Genomic DNA, 18,161 nt, shown 5'->3' with positions numbered 1-18,161 from the left:
TTCATTTGAAAGCATACAGCTATTTCCAAATATTGTTAACTATTTTCAAATTAAATTTTATCTTTCTTTTTTTCTTCTTATTAAAATCAGCATGTATATATATTTGCACTAATAGAGAGAAATAAAGGCAGGTTTTATCTTGTTGGTACACGAACTGCTGAACACTTTGAAGCCCATCATTTTAGTGAAGTGAGGAGAGATCAGACTAACCATTGGTTCCAAAAGCCAGATTGTGTGCAGGTGTGGTACCTGTGGGAGGCAGGCAGATGCAGGACATGAGGGCCTGGTGGGAGCAGCTATCGACAGGAGGCACGTGCCCCGGGGGGAGCAAGCTGCCTGTGGCAGGCAGGATATCACCATGCTAGAGTTCAGGCCTAGCTCTGCTAGATCTAATGATTTTTCAAAAGAAACCCCAAATACTCATTTTTATGTGAAATATTCCAATTATTTTATTTATTTTTAAATAGATTTTTATTTATTTCAGAGAGAAAGGGAGAGGGATTCTCAGTGCTACCGTCCAATTTGTCCAGTGATTGAAGCTCATTCATTGTGAATACCCAATGTTACTACACCCTGACCCTAACCCTCTAACCCTAACCCTAAACCTAGCCCTAACCTGAGCTTGAACCCTAGCTAGCCCAAACCCTTATCCTAACCCTAACATCAATGATGAAAGAGAATTATTGATCGGCTGCCTCCTGCACATCCCATACTAGGGATCAAGCCCACAACCAGGGCATGTGCCCAGACCAGGAATCCAACCGTGACCTCCTAGTTCAGTGTTCGGCAAACTCATTAGTCAACAGAGCCAAATATCAACAGTACAACGATTGAAATTTCTTTTGAGAGCCAAATTTTTTAAACTTAAACTATATAGGTAGGTACATTGTTATTAACTTAATTAGGGTACGTGATATTTTGTGGAAGAGCCACACTCAAGGGGCCAAAGAGCCGCATGTGGCTCGCGAGCCGCGGTTTGCCAACTACTGTCCTAGTTCATAGGTCGATGCTCAACCACTGAGCCACGCCAGCCAGGCTCCCAATTATTAAAATGGCTCATTCTTTAAAACACTAAGAGATTTTTTTTAAAAACTCTTCAGGCTGAATATGACCCTCTGCCTGCCAAATTTGCAACCTCTTTATATTAATATACTTGCCAGCAAAAGAAACCATTTTTCCACATTTGTTCTGTGTTCTTGGTGGAAATAGCGAAAAAAACTATCCTATTAATTCATCAGAGAAAGGGAATTGTTGAATAGACAACATAAAGTATGAAGGTCTACATTCATACTTACCCTGGATGTTTTCAGTCTATTTCGGGAACCCCACCGCATTCCTCTTACACCACACCATAACTGTGAGTTGGTCCATGCAAGTGGGGCTCCCCGTTTGTTGGTCTTCAATCCCCTACACCCCACTACAAAGAAAGAAGAATACAAAAGAAGTTTCAACATCTTCATTTTCCAACCTCCAGTGGTTTAAACCAGAGGGTTCTTTTGGAGCGAAAATACTATGTCTTTTCTTTCTCAGAGTTGCTGAGAAATTATAATTAGAGGTTTTCCTGTTGTGTAAAGGAAAGGAATTCCAGTTCTCCTCATCTGCAAGATTTCTGTGCTCAATGACTTTCCCTGTTCCATTTCTCTTTCTGCAGGTAATAGAGGGAAAGCTGGCTCCATTCCTGGGCAAGGTCATTAAATTTGCCAGCGCTCACGTGTACAGCTGCAGTCTTTGCAGCCAGAAGGGGTTCATCTGTGAAATCTGCAACAATGGAGAGATCCTCTACCCTTTTGAGGATATTTCAACAAGCAGGTACGGAATCTCGTCTTATAAACGTACACCTGAATGTGTCACATGCAGTCTTATTTGGCCAGATCAGACCAACTTTCAGTCAAGTACTGTATCTCTTGTCTTATCCTGAATCAGATTTCCCTTATTCTTAGAGAACATTTTTTACCCTTTGGTTTTCTATATTTATTTGTAACTCACCTCACTACCTTTATCCAGAATGAGATAACAGAGTTGCAAAGAAACATCGCCTGGCTCTGCCTTATTAGGTAACAAAGAGTGTTCAGATTCAATTTTAGAACAAAGACTGGGGAGGAGGAATCCTCACAACCATTTCAGGGCCAAGTGATAGATGATGGGGAATAGTCTCGGAGGAAGGCCAAAACTGGATGGATTACGAGGACTCAAGCGAGAGGACCCTGGTGAACAGCTGCCTGGCTCACCACACGCTCTTATCCACAGATGCACTGCAGTACAGTGATGAAAGTTTCAGGACCAAAAGAGAGAAAAGTGGGAGTTTATGTGGGATTATTCTTCTAACCAAAGTAATATTTGGGCATCATCACATCTATTGATTGACAGATGATTTTTCCCTCCCACTAACTTGAGAGCAGGGCTTTTAACCATGGCTTTTCTTGAATAACAAAATGATACATACCACTTTTCCCTTTATCTGAAAAGCATGATAGAAATATACATTTGTATGTGTGTGTGTGTGTGTGTGTGTACACTGGCTTTTTTGGGCATGAATGTCATGGCCCATTTCCCACCCTGCAGGCCTCACTTACATTGTGGTTCAGAACAGAAGGTGAGGATGGAGCCAGGGAGAGCTGAAGCATGTAGGGCAGAGTTAAGATATTACGAGTTGACTCAGCCCTTCTGGCTTCTTCTTAAACCCAACGACTCTTTGTAAACATCCAGGAACTTGGGTTGTTCCCACACATAGAAAGACAGACATATAAACACACAGATAAAAAACATACTCTCCAGCCTCCAGTTTCCTGAGTGGCTAGGTACTTAGCTCATAACCTTGAGATTATATGCTAATTAAAAAGGTGCACCACACAAAAACTTAAACAGAAATGTTCATAACAGCAGTATTCATAATAGCCAAAAAGTAGAAACAACATAAATGTCCATCAACTGATGAGGGGATAAACAAAATGTGGTATGTCCATGTAATGAATATTATTCAGCCTAAAAAGGAATGAGGTTCTGATACATGCTGCCATATGGATGAATCTTGAAAATATTATGCTAAGTGAAAGACCATAAATTGTATGTTCTAATTATATGAAATGTCCCAAATAAGCAAATACACAGAGACAAAATAGGTTAGTGGTTGCCTAGGGTTTGGGGGAAGGAGAATAGGGACTACTAATGGATATGGATATTTTTGGGAGATGGTAAAAATGTTTTGCAATTAGATTATGATTATAGTTACATGGTCTTGTGAATACACTGAAAATCAGTGAATTGTATACTTTCTTTTTTGCCCAAATCAGGAATTTAAAAGGGTACAGCAATTAAAAGAATTATAAGGAAGTACCATATCAACGACTTCATATCAATAAGCTGTACAACTTAGATGAAATGGATAAATTTCTAAAAAGACAAATTACCAAAAGTGACTCAAGAATAGAAATATGAATAGACATATAGCAAGTAAAGAAATTGAATTAGTAAATTTTAAATCTTCCCATAAAAAAGGCAAATGGTTTTACCAGTGAGTTTTGTTGAATATTTAAAGAAAAAATACCAATCTTTCATACAAGGATAAAGAGGGGCATTATGTAATGATAAAGGGTAATTGACATTACCCAAAAAGACATAACACATGAGGCAAAAACTGAAAAAACTGCAAGGAGACACATATGAATCATATATATATATATATATATATATCCCCATTATTTTTTAATTGATTTTATTGGGGTGACATTGGCTAATCTATAGTTAAAAAAAAGCATAATATGCTAATTAGACCAGACAGCCAAACAACCTTCCGGACATCCTTCCAGACAAAGCCGGGACTGCGAGGGCCGAGGCAAGCTGCTGCAGCTGCAAGGGCCGAGCCCTTTGCACAAATTTCGTGCATTGGGCCTCTAGTAAAATTATATAGTTTTCAGGTGTACAATTCTACAATACATCATTTGCATATATTATATTGTGTATTCACTACCCCAAGTCAAGTCTCCTTCCATCATCATTTATCTCCCCTACAAATAAGTGGAAGCATATACCGTGTTCCTGGATAAGAAGAATTAACATCATTAAAATGTCCATACTATCCAAAGCAATCTAGATTCAATGCAATTATATCTTCACTATTTATAGTTAGAGACTTCAATACCCCTCTATCAGTACTGGCAGAACCAGCAGACAGAAAATCAGTAAGCATATAGCTAAACTGCAAAGCATTATCAATCAACAGGATCCAATTGACATCTTTGTCAATTCATGTGGTTCATCAACAACAACAGAACACACATTCTTCTCAAGCTCACATTTACCAAGAGAGATCACTTTCTGGGCTTAAAACACATCTGAACAAGCTTAAAAGCATCATGCAAAGTATGCTCTCAGACCACAATGAAATTAAACTGGTAATCAATAATAAAAAGATGCCTGGAAAACTCCAAAATATTTGGGGAGTAAACAATGTACTTCTAAATAACACAAATTGATAACTTATATCCACAAAAAAACCTGCACATGGATATTTATAGCAGCTTTAAATAATCATCCTGAACTGGAAACAAACAAAATGTTCTTTGGTGGGTGGATGGGTAAATAAAATGTGGTACAGTTGGTCCTTAGACAGCACAGGGGTTAAGGGGCTGCACATAAAAATCTCCCGGGAGACCTGTTGGTTGTTTTTAACCCTGAGACTCTCTACCTTCAAAGGCTCCCCAGGTGATTGGTTCTGTATCACAGCCCGAAGGTAGACCTCCTCTAAAGTAGCTGTGGTCGTAGTCAGGGTTGCTGGTTTCTCAAAGCCAAAATGACATCAGTGCAAATGCCTGTGGGCTCCTGGGAGCCTTTACCCAGGAAAAAAGAATTCATGCTGTTTTGGACCCTCTCTTTCTCCCTTGCTCCAATGCACCTCTCTAAGCTTGCACAACCATCTGAGTCGCCTCCCTGGACTTCCAGGATGATAATGCTTTTCAGGAACCTGTTGAACTATTTCTTGATGTTCAGTTTCCAGTTAAACACTGGGAGCGGTTTATACAAGTCTATAGGAAAGGATAGAAAGAAACACTAATAAATGATTTAGTAAAAGAAACTTTAACCAGAAATAGAATTGCAGATGTAAAACATGTTCATAAAGATGTGCTAAGTTAATAAATGTGATAAGTAAAAATAAATTTGAGTAAGGGGGTTAAATTTTAAATCTATATGTAACTGAAATCTTTATGGATGAAGTTGGATGGTATCTGGGATATGCTTCATAATAGTCTGACAGTGGGAGAGAGGGAACAGATATGGATGAAAGATTGATCATTGTTGAAGCTAGGTGATAGGTATACAAAAGTGTATTATACTCTTCTCTCTACTTCTGAGTATGTCTGAAATTTTCCATAATAAAACATGTTTAAACAGCTATGTGTAAAAATCTCAGAAATGGCCCTAGCCGGTTTGGCTCAGTGGATAGAGTGTCAGCCTGCAGACTGAAGGGTCCAGGTTCCATTTGGTCAAGGGCACATAACTCGGTTGCAGGCTCCGCTCCCCCAACCCTCGTGCGGGCCCTGGTCGGGGCAAGTGCAGAAGGCAACCCATCGATGTGTTTCGCTCACATTGATATTTCTCTCTGTCTCTCCCTCTCTCTTCCCTTCTCTCTAAAAACCAATGGAAAAATATCCTCGGGTGAGGATTTTTAAAAAATCGCAGAAATGGAGTATGTAGTGAATTTCTTACCACACATATCCTTGCCCAGCTTGATAAATTCAGCCCCTCCGTGTCCTCAGAATTATACTCAACATCCTTTGAGATTCAGATATCATTGAATAGCATAAGTCAGTTTTTAAAAATTCTACAAGCATTAGAACTATTGGATTCTTTCAGGACGCGATTTATTGAGTCGGCTGTGTTTGTGCGTTGGGCTAGGCTCGTGAACATGGCGTGCTCCTTGCTCATGAATAGTTGGCAGCCTCCGGCCGGAGAGACGCTCGCCAAGCCATGAGGAGGTTGATGGGAGTGTGGGAGAAGCCACAGCCGGGGTGTGAACCCGAAGCTCCCACAGGTGGTGTGTCATCAACAGGAATGATGTACACTGCAGATGAAAAAGAAGTTCCACCAGAGCGTTAGAGGGCTCTCTCTCTCTGACTCTCAAGCACTGATTTAGGTATTTAGAATTCCACTATACTTGGTTTTAACATGCTTATTTGACTAAGACCATCTAGCAAACATGGGTCAACTCTTCAGACTTTTTTCCTTGTCAAATTAATTGTTATACAGGAGGAAACGTCATAAATGTGTAATTTAAAAATAGAACCTTAGTAATTTTCAGAACACCATCTCCAGCAAACGGAGAGACTGTTCGGGGATTGTAGGGGGCATGGCTCCAATACTCACTGGTACCAATGCTAGCAATTTACATCTCTCACTTAATTTCATGCCAGCGGTCTGAGGGAAGTTTGACCTTCATTTTAGTAACAGGGAAATGCAGGTTCAGAGAAGGCGATTAACCTTGGCCCAAGAGATAAGGCCAAAACTTGAACCCAAACATATAGAACTTTAAAACCCAGGCTTTTTTCATTATACATCACTGTTTCTTCTGGACCTGTAGTCTTCAAACCATTTGTGCAAGCTTACCCCGTAAAGAAATTGGGGGGTGGGAAGGAATGGGACCGTGTGCCTCTCATGAAAGAAGCTTCCCCCAAAACTGTTACTTTGAGTTTTCTTTTATTTGGCACCGTGGGAGTTTTTACACTTCGAGCCCTGAGCCCGTCAGGTTGGGTGGGGAAGGAGACCCCAGCAAGCCTCCCCGGCGGCTCCGCTGGCGGCTGGCGAGGGTGGGCCTGGGAGCCCGGGGGCTGCCTTAGTCAGGGCTTCCACCTCCCCTCCGTTGAGAAGGTAACATTGACAGTGTCCCCGGGGATGTTCGTTCTTCTCAAGTGTAAGTTAAATACATACCTCTCAAATTAAGTAGGAAAACTCTAAAAGCCAAATCTCAAGGATTTAAATGCAATAGGAAGATCCAGAGCAGCAGACTGAGTTAAAACTCATCCAGCATTTGCCCTCCTAGAGGACGAAGGCCAAAATCCAGCGTTAGGAGAGAGAAGCATTCTGCGAACACAGGGAGAAAGTTCCACGTCCTCACGAAACAGAAATGACAACACGGGCCCTCCCTGGTTGAGAATAAGAAACCAGACCTCTAACTTTCCATGATTCTGAACCAGAAGGTTAGGCTGATACTGCTCTAAGATGTAAGGGAGAACGATGAAAAGCAAGAAAGTCGCATAAATCCACAAAATGACCCAGAACATAGACTTCTTTTAATCCTTAAATTGCCTCCCATCCAGCAGCTTCGTTTCTGACACCTCTACAGATCACCAGTCTTCTCTCGTTATTGAGAACGTAATGCTGCTTCACACGTCCCTGGGAAGATGCCATTCCTGAATCTTGAAATGCGTCCAGATCCCAAGTACATAAAGACTTCCTCTTAAAAACACCCAGAGCGCATTTTAACACGGGACTTACAGAATGTGCCGGCTCCCGCGGATCGGTGCCATCCTTTCTGTCTGACGCATTCGCTTTGTTGACTTTTTCATGTGACATACAAATCATCCCTCCAGGTTTCCCAACAGGGAAAACACCCAAGACTCTCTGAGCCCTGTGCGTCGTCGGCTGTATTTGAATGTGGTCATGCTTAACATGGAATTTGGTGTGTTACATATATGATAGGCATCCCATTAAAATGTACTGTTTGGTTCAGCTCTCCCAAATATATTGTGAGCACTCATTAAGAACATTGACAAAACTTTTTAAAAAAACTGATGAGTTAGCATTTAAAATGCTTGCATTAAGTGCAGTAAATCAGAGAAAGACAAATACTAAATGATCTCACTTATACGTGAAATCTAAAACAACAACACACACACCAAAGAAACAACCTCAGATACAGAGAAAAGATTGGTGGTTGCCAGAGGCAGGGGGTGGGCGAAACGGGTGTAAATGGTCAATAGGTACAAACTTCCAGCTGTAAGATAAGTTCTGGGATGCAATGTACAGCACAGAGACTAAAGATAACAATATTGTACCAGATCTGAAAGTTGCTAAGAGAGTAGATTTTAGAAGGTCTCATCATAAGAAAAAGAAATGTGTAACTACTGTGTGGTGATAGATGTAAACTAAACTTACTGTGGTGATCATTTCACAATATACACACATATCAAATCATTATGCTTGTTTATCTGAAACTAGTGCAATGTTATATGTCAATTTTATCTCAGTACAAATGGGGGGAAAAATACTTGCAAAGATAGAGGAGCATAGTAAAAGTCCGAAGCAACACTACAGCTTTACCCAGAAGGCTGGAGCAACTAATCTACCATTAAAGTATTTCTCGGCACCAGCCTCAGCTGCCCAGGTCAGCCACACTCACTTGCCCGAGGGAAGGCATCCTCGGAGGGTTCCCCCAGTGTTGGGGGCATCTGCAGCTCAGGGGCCACTCTTCTGAAAGGGTTATGTGGGTTTTTTAAAAATTTATCTCTATTGCTGAAAGTAATACAGATGTACCCCTTTTTCCCCATTGACCCCTTCTAGCCCATTCCCTCCTCCCGTCCCAGGCCTTCACCACACCATTGTCTGTGCCCATGGGTTATGCCTATAAGTTCTTAAAGCACTGGGTTTTAGAGAAGCAGATTGAGCATCACCTGCCAGTTTTTCTTTGCGCACAATACTTGGCCACGCCCTCCCTGCCTCCCAGAAATAGCGATTGCTCACGGGACCTTAAACTTATCGGCACCAGACTCTTCCCAATTGAGTTCACATACTCTGACACCATATCAAACCTGCACACATTTCAAGAACATTCCCTACACCTCTCGGGTGAGCAGGGACACTGGCCTCATGGAAACGTCCATAGCAAGTGCGTTTCCCACAGGGCTTATCCTCTGTGTTCTTTTTAAAACCTACGTTGTCAGGTTAGCTGACAGAGAAAGAAGGCCTCCAAAGAACTGGCAGCTCCGGAAACGTCCACCTTGCACCGAAGAACGTGGGGATTCGTCCCAACACACCTGACCTTGTGAATCGGTCTTTGTCATTGTGCGTTTCACTGCAGCCCCTGCCCCCTGCCCCTGCGGACCTGGGCTTGTTGGGGCACGGACTTTGTTCTTCGCCTTGGCACTTTCTGCCCTCCTCTAAGCTTCATGTACACACGAAGCTTCCGGCAGCTAATTGTAGTCAAACCTTGTAAAGGTGTGTTTCAAAAGAGGAAGAAACTGCTTTATTGTAAAGGATAGGATTACTTCTTCCCATAGCAGATGCTGAGACGCAGTTTTCTCAGCTCAACCTGAACAGTCCACTCAGAGCTGTGTTTTCGGTGGCCCTCATTCCCTTGAATTTTGTGGAGGTGGCTTTGCCTAAAGTCGTCGCTTATTTATGTGCCTAGAAAAATCATCAAACCCCAGATTTGCCAGCAACCTCACAAAGGCTCTCCCATTTTTCTGGGGAGCCAGTTATAGTTTGTCATTTTTTGAACTAGAGCTTCATGTTTAGGCAGGAATGTTTTCGGTGGGGGCGGGGGCCGTAAAACAAAACTCCCGAGGCGGGGAGAGAGCATTGCCCAGAAGCCGGTCTGTCCTTGTGGCTTCCTATTTGCTCAGCCTCCGTTTTTGTGTGAGTCCTTGCGCAAACAGACTGAATACCTGGATTATGCCCTCATCTGGACTAGAGTACACATACATTACATACCCTTTTCTCACTAATCAGCCTGACACATTCCTTTGTTGGGAAAGGTTCCAAAACAAACACTGTCAGGGCATCTAATTAGCAGGTTTGTGGGCAGAGCTTGGCAGTCCTGTCACATCCTGTTCAACAATAGAGAACAACAGCCTTGGCTCGGCCCGGCTTAAGGGAGGGAACGGCTTCCCTTAAGCATATACACTTTTTTAATGATATTTCCTTTCTGTGGCTTTTCTTGGGAGGCAGCCACTCGGTGAGCGTTGTAATGAGGTGTGGGATCCGCGAAGCAGCTAGAGGGAGTGGGGCCGGGCGGAGGCAGCAGGAGTCTCCATCCCCTCGCTCTTTCCTCTCTGGTTTGAAGGGGCGCACATGGAGGAGTTTCCCCAGGGCCCTCTGACACTAGTGGTGGAGACAGGACGCCTGCCTGCGTTCTAGAATCAGAAAGCGGCAGAGACCGAGGGGAGTGTGGAGAGCAGCTAGGCATGTGGAGAGGAGAGAAGCTGAGGCCGAGAGCTCCCAGAGGTGGTGAGTGGCCGAGCAGGCTGGTGACTGACCAGGATGGAATTCGACTCTGGGTATTCGTGTCGGTGAAGGTCTTCTGGGATAAAAACTCTAGCACAATGCTAGTTTTTTTTTGGCTTTTAAACTTTGGTCACAGAGTAACTTGGTAAATAACATTTCACCTTGGCCTGGTGGCTCCTATATTCACGTGTCAAAATGTCTCGGAATGTCTCACACAGACAAGACTTTTGTGAAACCCGCGGGACTGACCTGACCTTTTATGCCATTAAGCCCCTTGATAAATACGGTGCGTTTATAAACGCGGTCTTAGCTGGCGAGGCCACCATTGTTTTTTGAAACCATTTGGTCACTTGAATAGATGGCTGTCATCTCCACCTAGACACATTACTTACCAGGCATCTCATTACGTGTCTGGTTAATATTGTGTTCGTCATCTTACCTCTAAACATTTTAGACAACCTAATTTTTTGTTGGAGGGGAAAATGTTCACCATTGTTTAACTCGTATTTCAACTTTCTAACTACAAAATTAACTGATGTTCATTATAAAAATTTTGAAAAGTACACAAGAGTATAAAGAAAGTTTCTCAAATATATGTATACGCATATATATATATATGTGTATATATATATATACACACACACATATATATGTATTTTGTTTAGTCAACTTGAAATCATATTGAATACATAATTGTATATCCAGCTTTTTTGTCACATCATATCAGATCCAGGAAAATACTCACATTTCATTTATAAATTTTATTTTACTGGAAAGAATACATTTAATTGGCTCTAAAATCATTAAGGTTCTTTTAATAAATAGAGGCAGGCTAGTCCACAGGAAGCTCATTGGCCTAGGAATGAAGAAGTCTGCATGTCACTCCTGACGCTGCCACTAACTTGCTGTGTGACCTCTGATGAGCCACCCCCACAGGGTCTACACCCCAGGGTTATGGCACTGATTTAAGCCCCAACTGACAAAAGGAGTAAGAGCTTTACTTCAGTTTTATTGCTTAGCATTTTGTATTAGTGTTTTTGATAGTTTGTCGTAGTGTTTTCAGTAAAGTTGACTGATTTTGCCAGAATTCACCCAGAGAGAGTAAGATCGAAATTGAAATTGCGATTCAGTCCATTTGGAAATAATATAAGCCTCCTGAGGAAACTGACTTTGTCTGTTTTGCTCACTGCCCCATCTCTTCATCTAGAATACCACATAGTAAATGCTCAATAAATATCCCATGAATAAATGAAGAATTTGCTTTTAGTTCTTCGAATCTGTACTTCACATGTTTTCTTTTATTTTAAAATAGCCTTTAAACTAACTCCAGGGAAACTGTCTACTTCAGTGTAGACATTACCAAGGTAATGTGACTTTATTGAATGAGTGATAATGCAGCATGTTAGGGACAGATGTGTTTTACTGGCCCAGTGGAAACTTTAATGCCAAAAATATGAGCTTTGCTAAGCTACTCAGATAATTTAATTTTCAGAACATCTCTTAGGTCATTTTTTAGTGTGTGCTTTTTCCTGCCCTATGGGACTGTAAATAAGTAACCCGAAATACACAATAGGCAAGAGAAGGAGTATTTACCTTTGCATACAAAAAATGTTGACTTTTCAGACTGAGCAATATGTTCTGAAATGAACTGTTTTATGCTGTAGAACTACAAAAGGTACAATCGTATCTTGGTTTTGTCAGTGTATGTTTATGATATTTTGAGACTTTTTTCATCCAACTAATTATGGGAGTACAGGTAGTAATATCTTCTTAAAGTTGTTTTTTAAAAAATCCTTTTTGGTTTTATTGTAATATCTAGTGTACGTTATCGTAATTTTATTAAACCCCTTAGCATTCTGAATATTAAAACACTCAATGTTGCACCAGGAAGCATCTGCATGTGCTACCAATAGCTACCATTAATAAACATCTGTTCAGTTCGGGATGCCTTTCGAATCACTTAAAATGTAGATAAAGGCCCAGCCCCGAGATGTTCACACTCTGTACAAAAGTTGGCATTTGGACTGAATTTATATCAGAGCACAGACCCTTTGTAGAGTCAGAGGGAACTTAGCAATCATTCTCTCATTCCCTGTAACACCCTCCCCTCCCCCAACCCCATTTCCAACCCTTAACCCCCATCAAGGTCAGCATCCCCACCCAAAACCATAGCCATCGCTAGAGGAAGATTCAGGCGGCTGAATCCAGTGTAATACTCTTTCCGTCTCACTCTTTTTGTCAGAACACTAGCCTGAAATTTGAGGGACCCACAAACCATCTTAGGAGGGCAAAAGACTCCACTGCCTACCCTTCACTAGTCTCGGGCACTGCTGGTGATGGTTGATGGTTTCCACAGACTGCAGTGGGAACACTGGAAACCACTAATTTGAACTGATTTAACTCTAACTCAAAGATCTGATTTGGCCTTGACGGTTAGGACTTGGAAGGATCTTACAGCCTTTCTCTAAGAGAGATGTTAATACTTTTTTGCTAGAAAGAGAATCCTTGGTGAAGGGAAAGAAAATTTAAATTAAAAGCTGGAAAGCAGTGTGCATCAATGATGTGGAAGAAAAAGTTCAGAATTGAGAATGAAAAGAGAAGCAAGAAATCCTTGGCGGTAGGGAAAACTGGGGCGGAGGAGGAGGACAGAGTGGAGTGATGGGGAGTGATGTGAATGTCAAAGCAGCAAGCTAGAAAGATGGCTTTTCCCTTCCTCTGACTGCCCTGAGAGCACACGTAAGGTCTACTGTTTAAAAGAGAGAGACCTTAATACTTAGAAAGTACCTAGGAGTGGTACTTAACCCTTCTTCCCCACGCCTAGCTCCACCTGAAAGTTTCTTAACTCAGCTTTTCTCACTGAAAATCTAGAGTTTGCCCAGAGACAGTGAAAGAGAAAAGGCTTCGTTATTGGTCAGCACAGCTCACTGCTCACCAGACCTAAGCCGCAGGCTCTCATTGGATTTCCTCCGTGAGCGACTGTGCCGTCGCCTCTGACTTTCCTTTGCTGAGATACCATCATCCAGCCTTCCTCCTTTTCCTGTCTTATGAGTAAATATCGTGTTGAAAGAAATAACATGATCAGTGACTTTGAGGTGTCTTACCTGTTTATTGCTTTACATAGCAAAACTATTTTTATTACTGTGATTATCAGTTCCATCCAACTTTACTAATATGCAGAGTGGAAACCCAAGTTCCACAGAGTGTTCTAACTCAGCGAAAGGGGCTGCTAAAGCAAGCACGGTTGCTCACGTCCCCTTCCCTCATTCACTGTTAACATTTACCTGCTTTTACGCTTTATTGCAGTATTTGTCCAAGGTAATACATTCTTGGATTATGCACAGTAGGATAATGTTAATGAGTAAATATTTATACATCATTACACAATTGAACCGTGTTTCTTAATTTATAAACATGTAAACAATCAGGCTATTAATTTAACTCACCAAATTTGCACAACACCTTTATCACTATATAAAGATGAAAAAAATCTGAGATGTTCAATACATTAAATATCTAAGCAAGGATTAATCTTTGACCACCTGAGATGTTTATACCAGTGCATCTGCATCTCATTTTAAATAAGCCTTATAAATAAAACTATATAATATAAATTTTAAATAGTTGATTGATTATATACATTCCAAATATTTTTCATTTAATATAAATATGGACACCAGTAAACTTTCCTATTATATTCAATATAGAATTGATTTCTAAAGTTGTTTACATAAGAGGAGACTATTTTTACCAGATATAAAAATCTATAATAATAAAAGCATAATATGCTAATTAGACTGGACATCCTTGGACGAAGCTGGGTCTGTGAGGGAAGCTCGGGTCCCGGTGCCTGCTGGGGAAGGAAGGCCTACTCTTGCATGAATTTCGTGCATCGGGCCTCTAGTATGTTATAAAATACACAGCATAATGTAGGCGTCAGAACACACAGATCAATGGGACATGATTTCAAGAGTACAGAAATAGACCCAAGAAAAATGGGAATTCAGTATATGAGAAAGGTGTCACAGCAAATTAGTGAAACAAAATATGCATCATTCCACAAAAGGAGCTGGGGGCTAGATAGGCTTTTGTAGGAAGAAAAGTGCTGGATTTTACCATTCTCCTTTCATCAAAATATATCTAGTTGATCAAATATTTTCATGAAAAACATTTAAACCCATAAAGTACTAAAATAAAAGATGGATGAACATTTATATGATCTTAAATGGGGAAGGTCTTTCTAAGCCTAACACAAACCCAGAAGCCATGAAAGTTAAATGCTTTTAAAAACACAAAAAATATTAAACTTTAAAAATTCTAGATAAAGACAAAGCTAACCAGTAAACTTGGAGGAACATTTTCAACAGATGTGACAAAGTACTAATGTCCTGGATGTAAAAAATCTTTAAAAGTCAGTAAGTGAAAGTCGATATAAAACAGGCAAGGGGCATTAACTAATTCTGGAAAAAATATGCAAGTGGCCAGTAAATACAGAAACTACTACATATTATTTGGAATTAAATAAAATGAGATTTGTCTATTAGCTTTGAGAAAATAATAGATACAAAATGTAAAGCCTTATATAAAAACATTAATAATTTTCTGATTTCATTTTGCAAAGTCCATATTTTTGTTTTAAACATTTAGAACAGCTCTATTAGCCTGTTGTCTTTGGAAATGATTGGCCTAGAACAGTGGTTTTCAAACTTTCACGTTCATAAAATTCCCTGGAGGGCTTGTTAAAACACAGACTGCTGGGCTCCACCCCTGAGTTTATGATTCAGTAAGTCTGGATTGGGTCCCGATATTTTGCATTTCTCACAAATTCCCTGGTGATGCTGGTTTGGCGGGTCCAGGGACCACACTTTGAGAGTCTCTGGCTTAGAACACACGGAGTATTAGAAAATCATGTAATGCCATCTCATTAAGAGAATTGTATTGGTGAGAAGAGACAGACAGGATTAGTCCAAAGTTATGACAAAACACTTTGAGTTGTTCCTTTGAAAGCATTTCTCCTTCTAAATTTACATCACTACCTCATTCCTAAGCAACCAATCATGCTGCTCATAAAATTAGATTTGGTTTACCTTCTAAACTTTTTTACATTTTTCTAATGTACTCATGCTTGAAAATGTTGGGGGTTTTTTTGCTCCAGTAAATGTCTTAGTACTTTGAGGAATTGAAATATAATATGTTAATAGAAGTAAATCCTATTCAGAGTCTTAGATACCTATCATCCCTATAAATTATTATTTCTTTTAAAGAGGCTTACTTCAAAACTTGACAGTTAAAGTTTTCATTTTTACATACAGAAAGTAGACTGGTGAATCAGTGGAATTCATATGTAAGCCGAGATTATTCAAGATTATTGTTTTTTAATCTGCATTAGCCTGGTAATACTCTCATATTCACGCCCTTTGTCTTAGATGTAGCAGGGCATTTCTGAACATCTCTTGGGCCCTTAGGTGTTGAACTACCTTAGAAATTCCTGCAGAAAGCCATTGCTCTTAGTTATGGTTCTCTATGGCACAATTATAGTTGATTCTAGTTTTTGACAGAAATTGTAGAACATTTTAAAATCCTCCTGCAGCTCCTTTACTTTTCTAATATTAAATAATATTTTCTTAAAGTAGTCCCCCCAAAAGATGGATATTTAATTGTTGAGAATTGTATTAACTGCCAGGTGAACCATAAAACAAAACAAAACTTAGAAGTGTCAGAAATATCAGTTTTTCCCTATCCCCCCCAAATTATTTCATTCAGGTCAAAGCTGTTATGGCTTTGTACAGCCACAGACTATTGCTGAGAAGCTGTCACCGTCTACAAATCACCAAGAAGCATTTATTAAGCGTTTGCACTAAAGGTAACGGGGAGTTACTGTCCCCAGTAGGGTAGCAAAATTAGCAAATGAATTCATTAACCCTTGTTTACATTCTATTTCAGAGCCAAGATTTTAAGTAGAGCTTTTGTCAAAGGTATTAGCTGAGCTGGGTTTACAAACTAAAAGTGCAAGACCTGTGAAAGCCAAATGCTTTGTGGGTACAAACAGGGGAAAAGCTTCCTTAATTAACTCTGGGGATTAGGAGGTAAATAAAAAGATCATTGCAGGACATCCCAATTGTTCTTCTCAGATTTGAGTCCTCGCAGGTCTTGAGGGATGTTTTGAATAACTTAAAGGAGCATGTGGCCAGTAACAGGGAAAAGGGCCAGGTTTCAAGTCAGAAGACTGGAATCTAGTCCACAGCTGATCACTTACTAGTTCTGGGGCCAGATAAGCCACCAGTTGTTTTATTCTTTCACTTCATTTTATCTGTTTACTGACCGACTTGTTAAAAATAGGAAAACAAATAGTGCCTAGCTCAGAGAGCTAATGTAAGGATAATTTATGCAAAAACGGGGGCAGAGGGCCATACAGAAACTGCCTAATTTAGATGTCTAATCTTGATCATGCTGTATTTGCGTTTACCATACAGAACTATTGCATTCGCTTTATTAGCTAGCACAGAAACGCCTTAATCGGCCAGACATTTGGCCAAAGGAGCTGGATCTTTTCCAGTCTCTTACAATTCTAGTCAAACCAGATGGATACCTGCTTAGCCCCCATATCCCTATCCTGAGCCAAAAAAAGAAAACAAATTACAAGGAACACTCCTAAATGTGACAGGCCCAAGTGTATCTATTTCCCACTCTACAAGGAGCCACGATCGTTCTGGAATCCAGTGTTTCCAGACAGCTCTTTTCCCCACCTCGCTGCTGCTGTGGCGGCGTGAGGGGCCTCTGGTCATCCTGGCGCAGACTGGGCTGCAGGGGGAGGCGTGAACCTGGGCCCTCCTCACCATCAGCACCAACCAAATCAGTTTCTTTTTTAAAAAATATATTTTTATTGATTTCAGAGAGGACGGGAGAGAGAGAGACAGAAACATCAATGATGAGAGAGAATCGTTGATTGGCTGCCTCCTGCACACCCCACACTGGGGATTGAGCCTGCAGTGTCAACCTGGGCATGTGTCCTGACCAGGAATCAAACCATGACCTTCTGGTTCATAGGTCAATGTTCAACCACCAAGCCACACCAACCGGGTCATAATCAGTTTCTTATTGAAATTGTGTGTTAATCTGTCTTTATCTTAACCCAGCTATTCCTTCCCCCCCCCCCAATAAAGTGAATCTGTTACATTATAACATTTGTTTAATCATATCGAATTCATTTTATCTTAGGATATTTAGTAACATGTCTGTGTATTCTTCCAAACAGCAGACATGTATGTAAAGTAAGTACATATATACCACATACGTACCTACACAGGCACACAGCGTAGGTACTATTGGCTGATTTCCTATTCAAGCAAATTATAAGTTGTTTGCTGATGTCATTTACTTACCTAATAACAGAAGAAAACACCAACCCAAAACATTAAAATAACCAGGCCCCAATAACTACCTTCCTTAGCTAAGAGATTTAAATCATCATCCTGGTTTCTTGGAAAAACCAATAACGGCTCGTGGTCCTGTGGGGCGCCTTCCATAGCGCTGTCTACCAAACCACACTCGCGGGCCTAATAACGTGGGCCCTCTTCTGCACCGCCCTGCTCGCCGCGGGCTCTGCGGGGGAAGCAGCCACAGCGCTACCCCGCGCCGCGGGCCTGTCCTTTCGCTTGTCAGAGGTCCAGCCAAACTCCAGCCTGAATCTGAATCCCAGCTTAATATCCGAGGTCACTGCCGGAGCCAAAAATAAAAATGCAGCAGGAGTAGGACCCAGCGTCGACAGAGCGGAGCGGACGGTGACCTCAGCCTGGGGCAGCGGCCCGGAGCAGTTTCCTGTGACCCCGGAGCAGCTAGAATCTGGAAGGGGGCAGACAGCACCTCGTGCCTGGCTCTGATTGCTCTCACATCATCAGCATTCCAGAACAGGAAACTGTCTGCAGCCGGGAAGTCTTGCTTCTGTGCCA

At 41.1% G+C, this 18,161-nt stretch overlaps 1 protein-coding gene across 4 annotated transcripts in view; it reads left to right on the top strand.

Moving 5' to 3' along the window:
- Positions 1 to 18,161, top strand: part of PLEKHM3 (pleckstrin homology domain containing M3) — a 165,428-nt gene that overhangs the window by 136,912 nt on the left and 10,355 nt on the right. For 2 of the 4 annotated variants that reach the window (XM_079781997.1, XM_079781998.1), the window contains exon 7: positions 1,652 to 1,809. In XM_079781997.1, coding sequence (XP_079638123.1) covers positions 1,652 to 1,809 — 158 coding nt within the window. Of the gene's footprint in view, positions 1 to 1,651; positions 1,810 to 7,310; positions 10,774 to 18,161 lie in introns of those variants that run through there. The other 2 variants (XM_079782000.1, XM_079781999.1) reach the window with 2 other exon arrangements.

Source organism: Cnephaeus nilssonii, assembly GCF_951640355.1.
Source record: "Cnephaeus nilssonii genome assembly, chromosome: 10".
NCBI classification, from domain to species: Eukaryota; Metazoa; Chordata; class Mammalia; order Chiroptera; family Vespertilionidae; genus Cnephaeus; species Cnephaeus nilssonii.
Note: the sequence above shows the minus strand (reverse complement) of the source record. Positions and strands in the feature narration are given on the sequence as shown.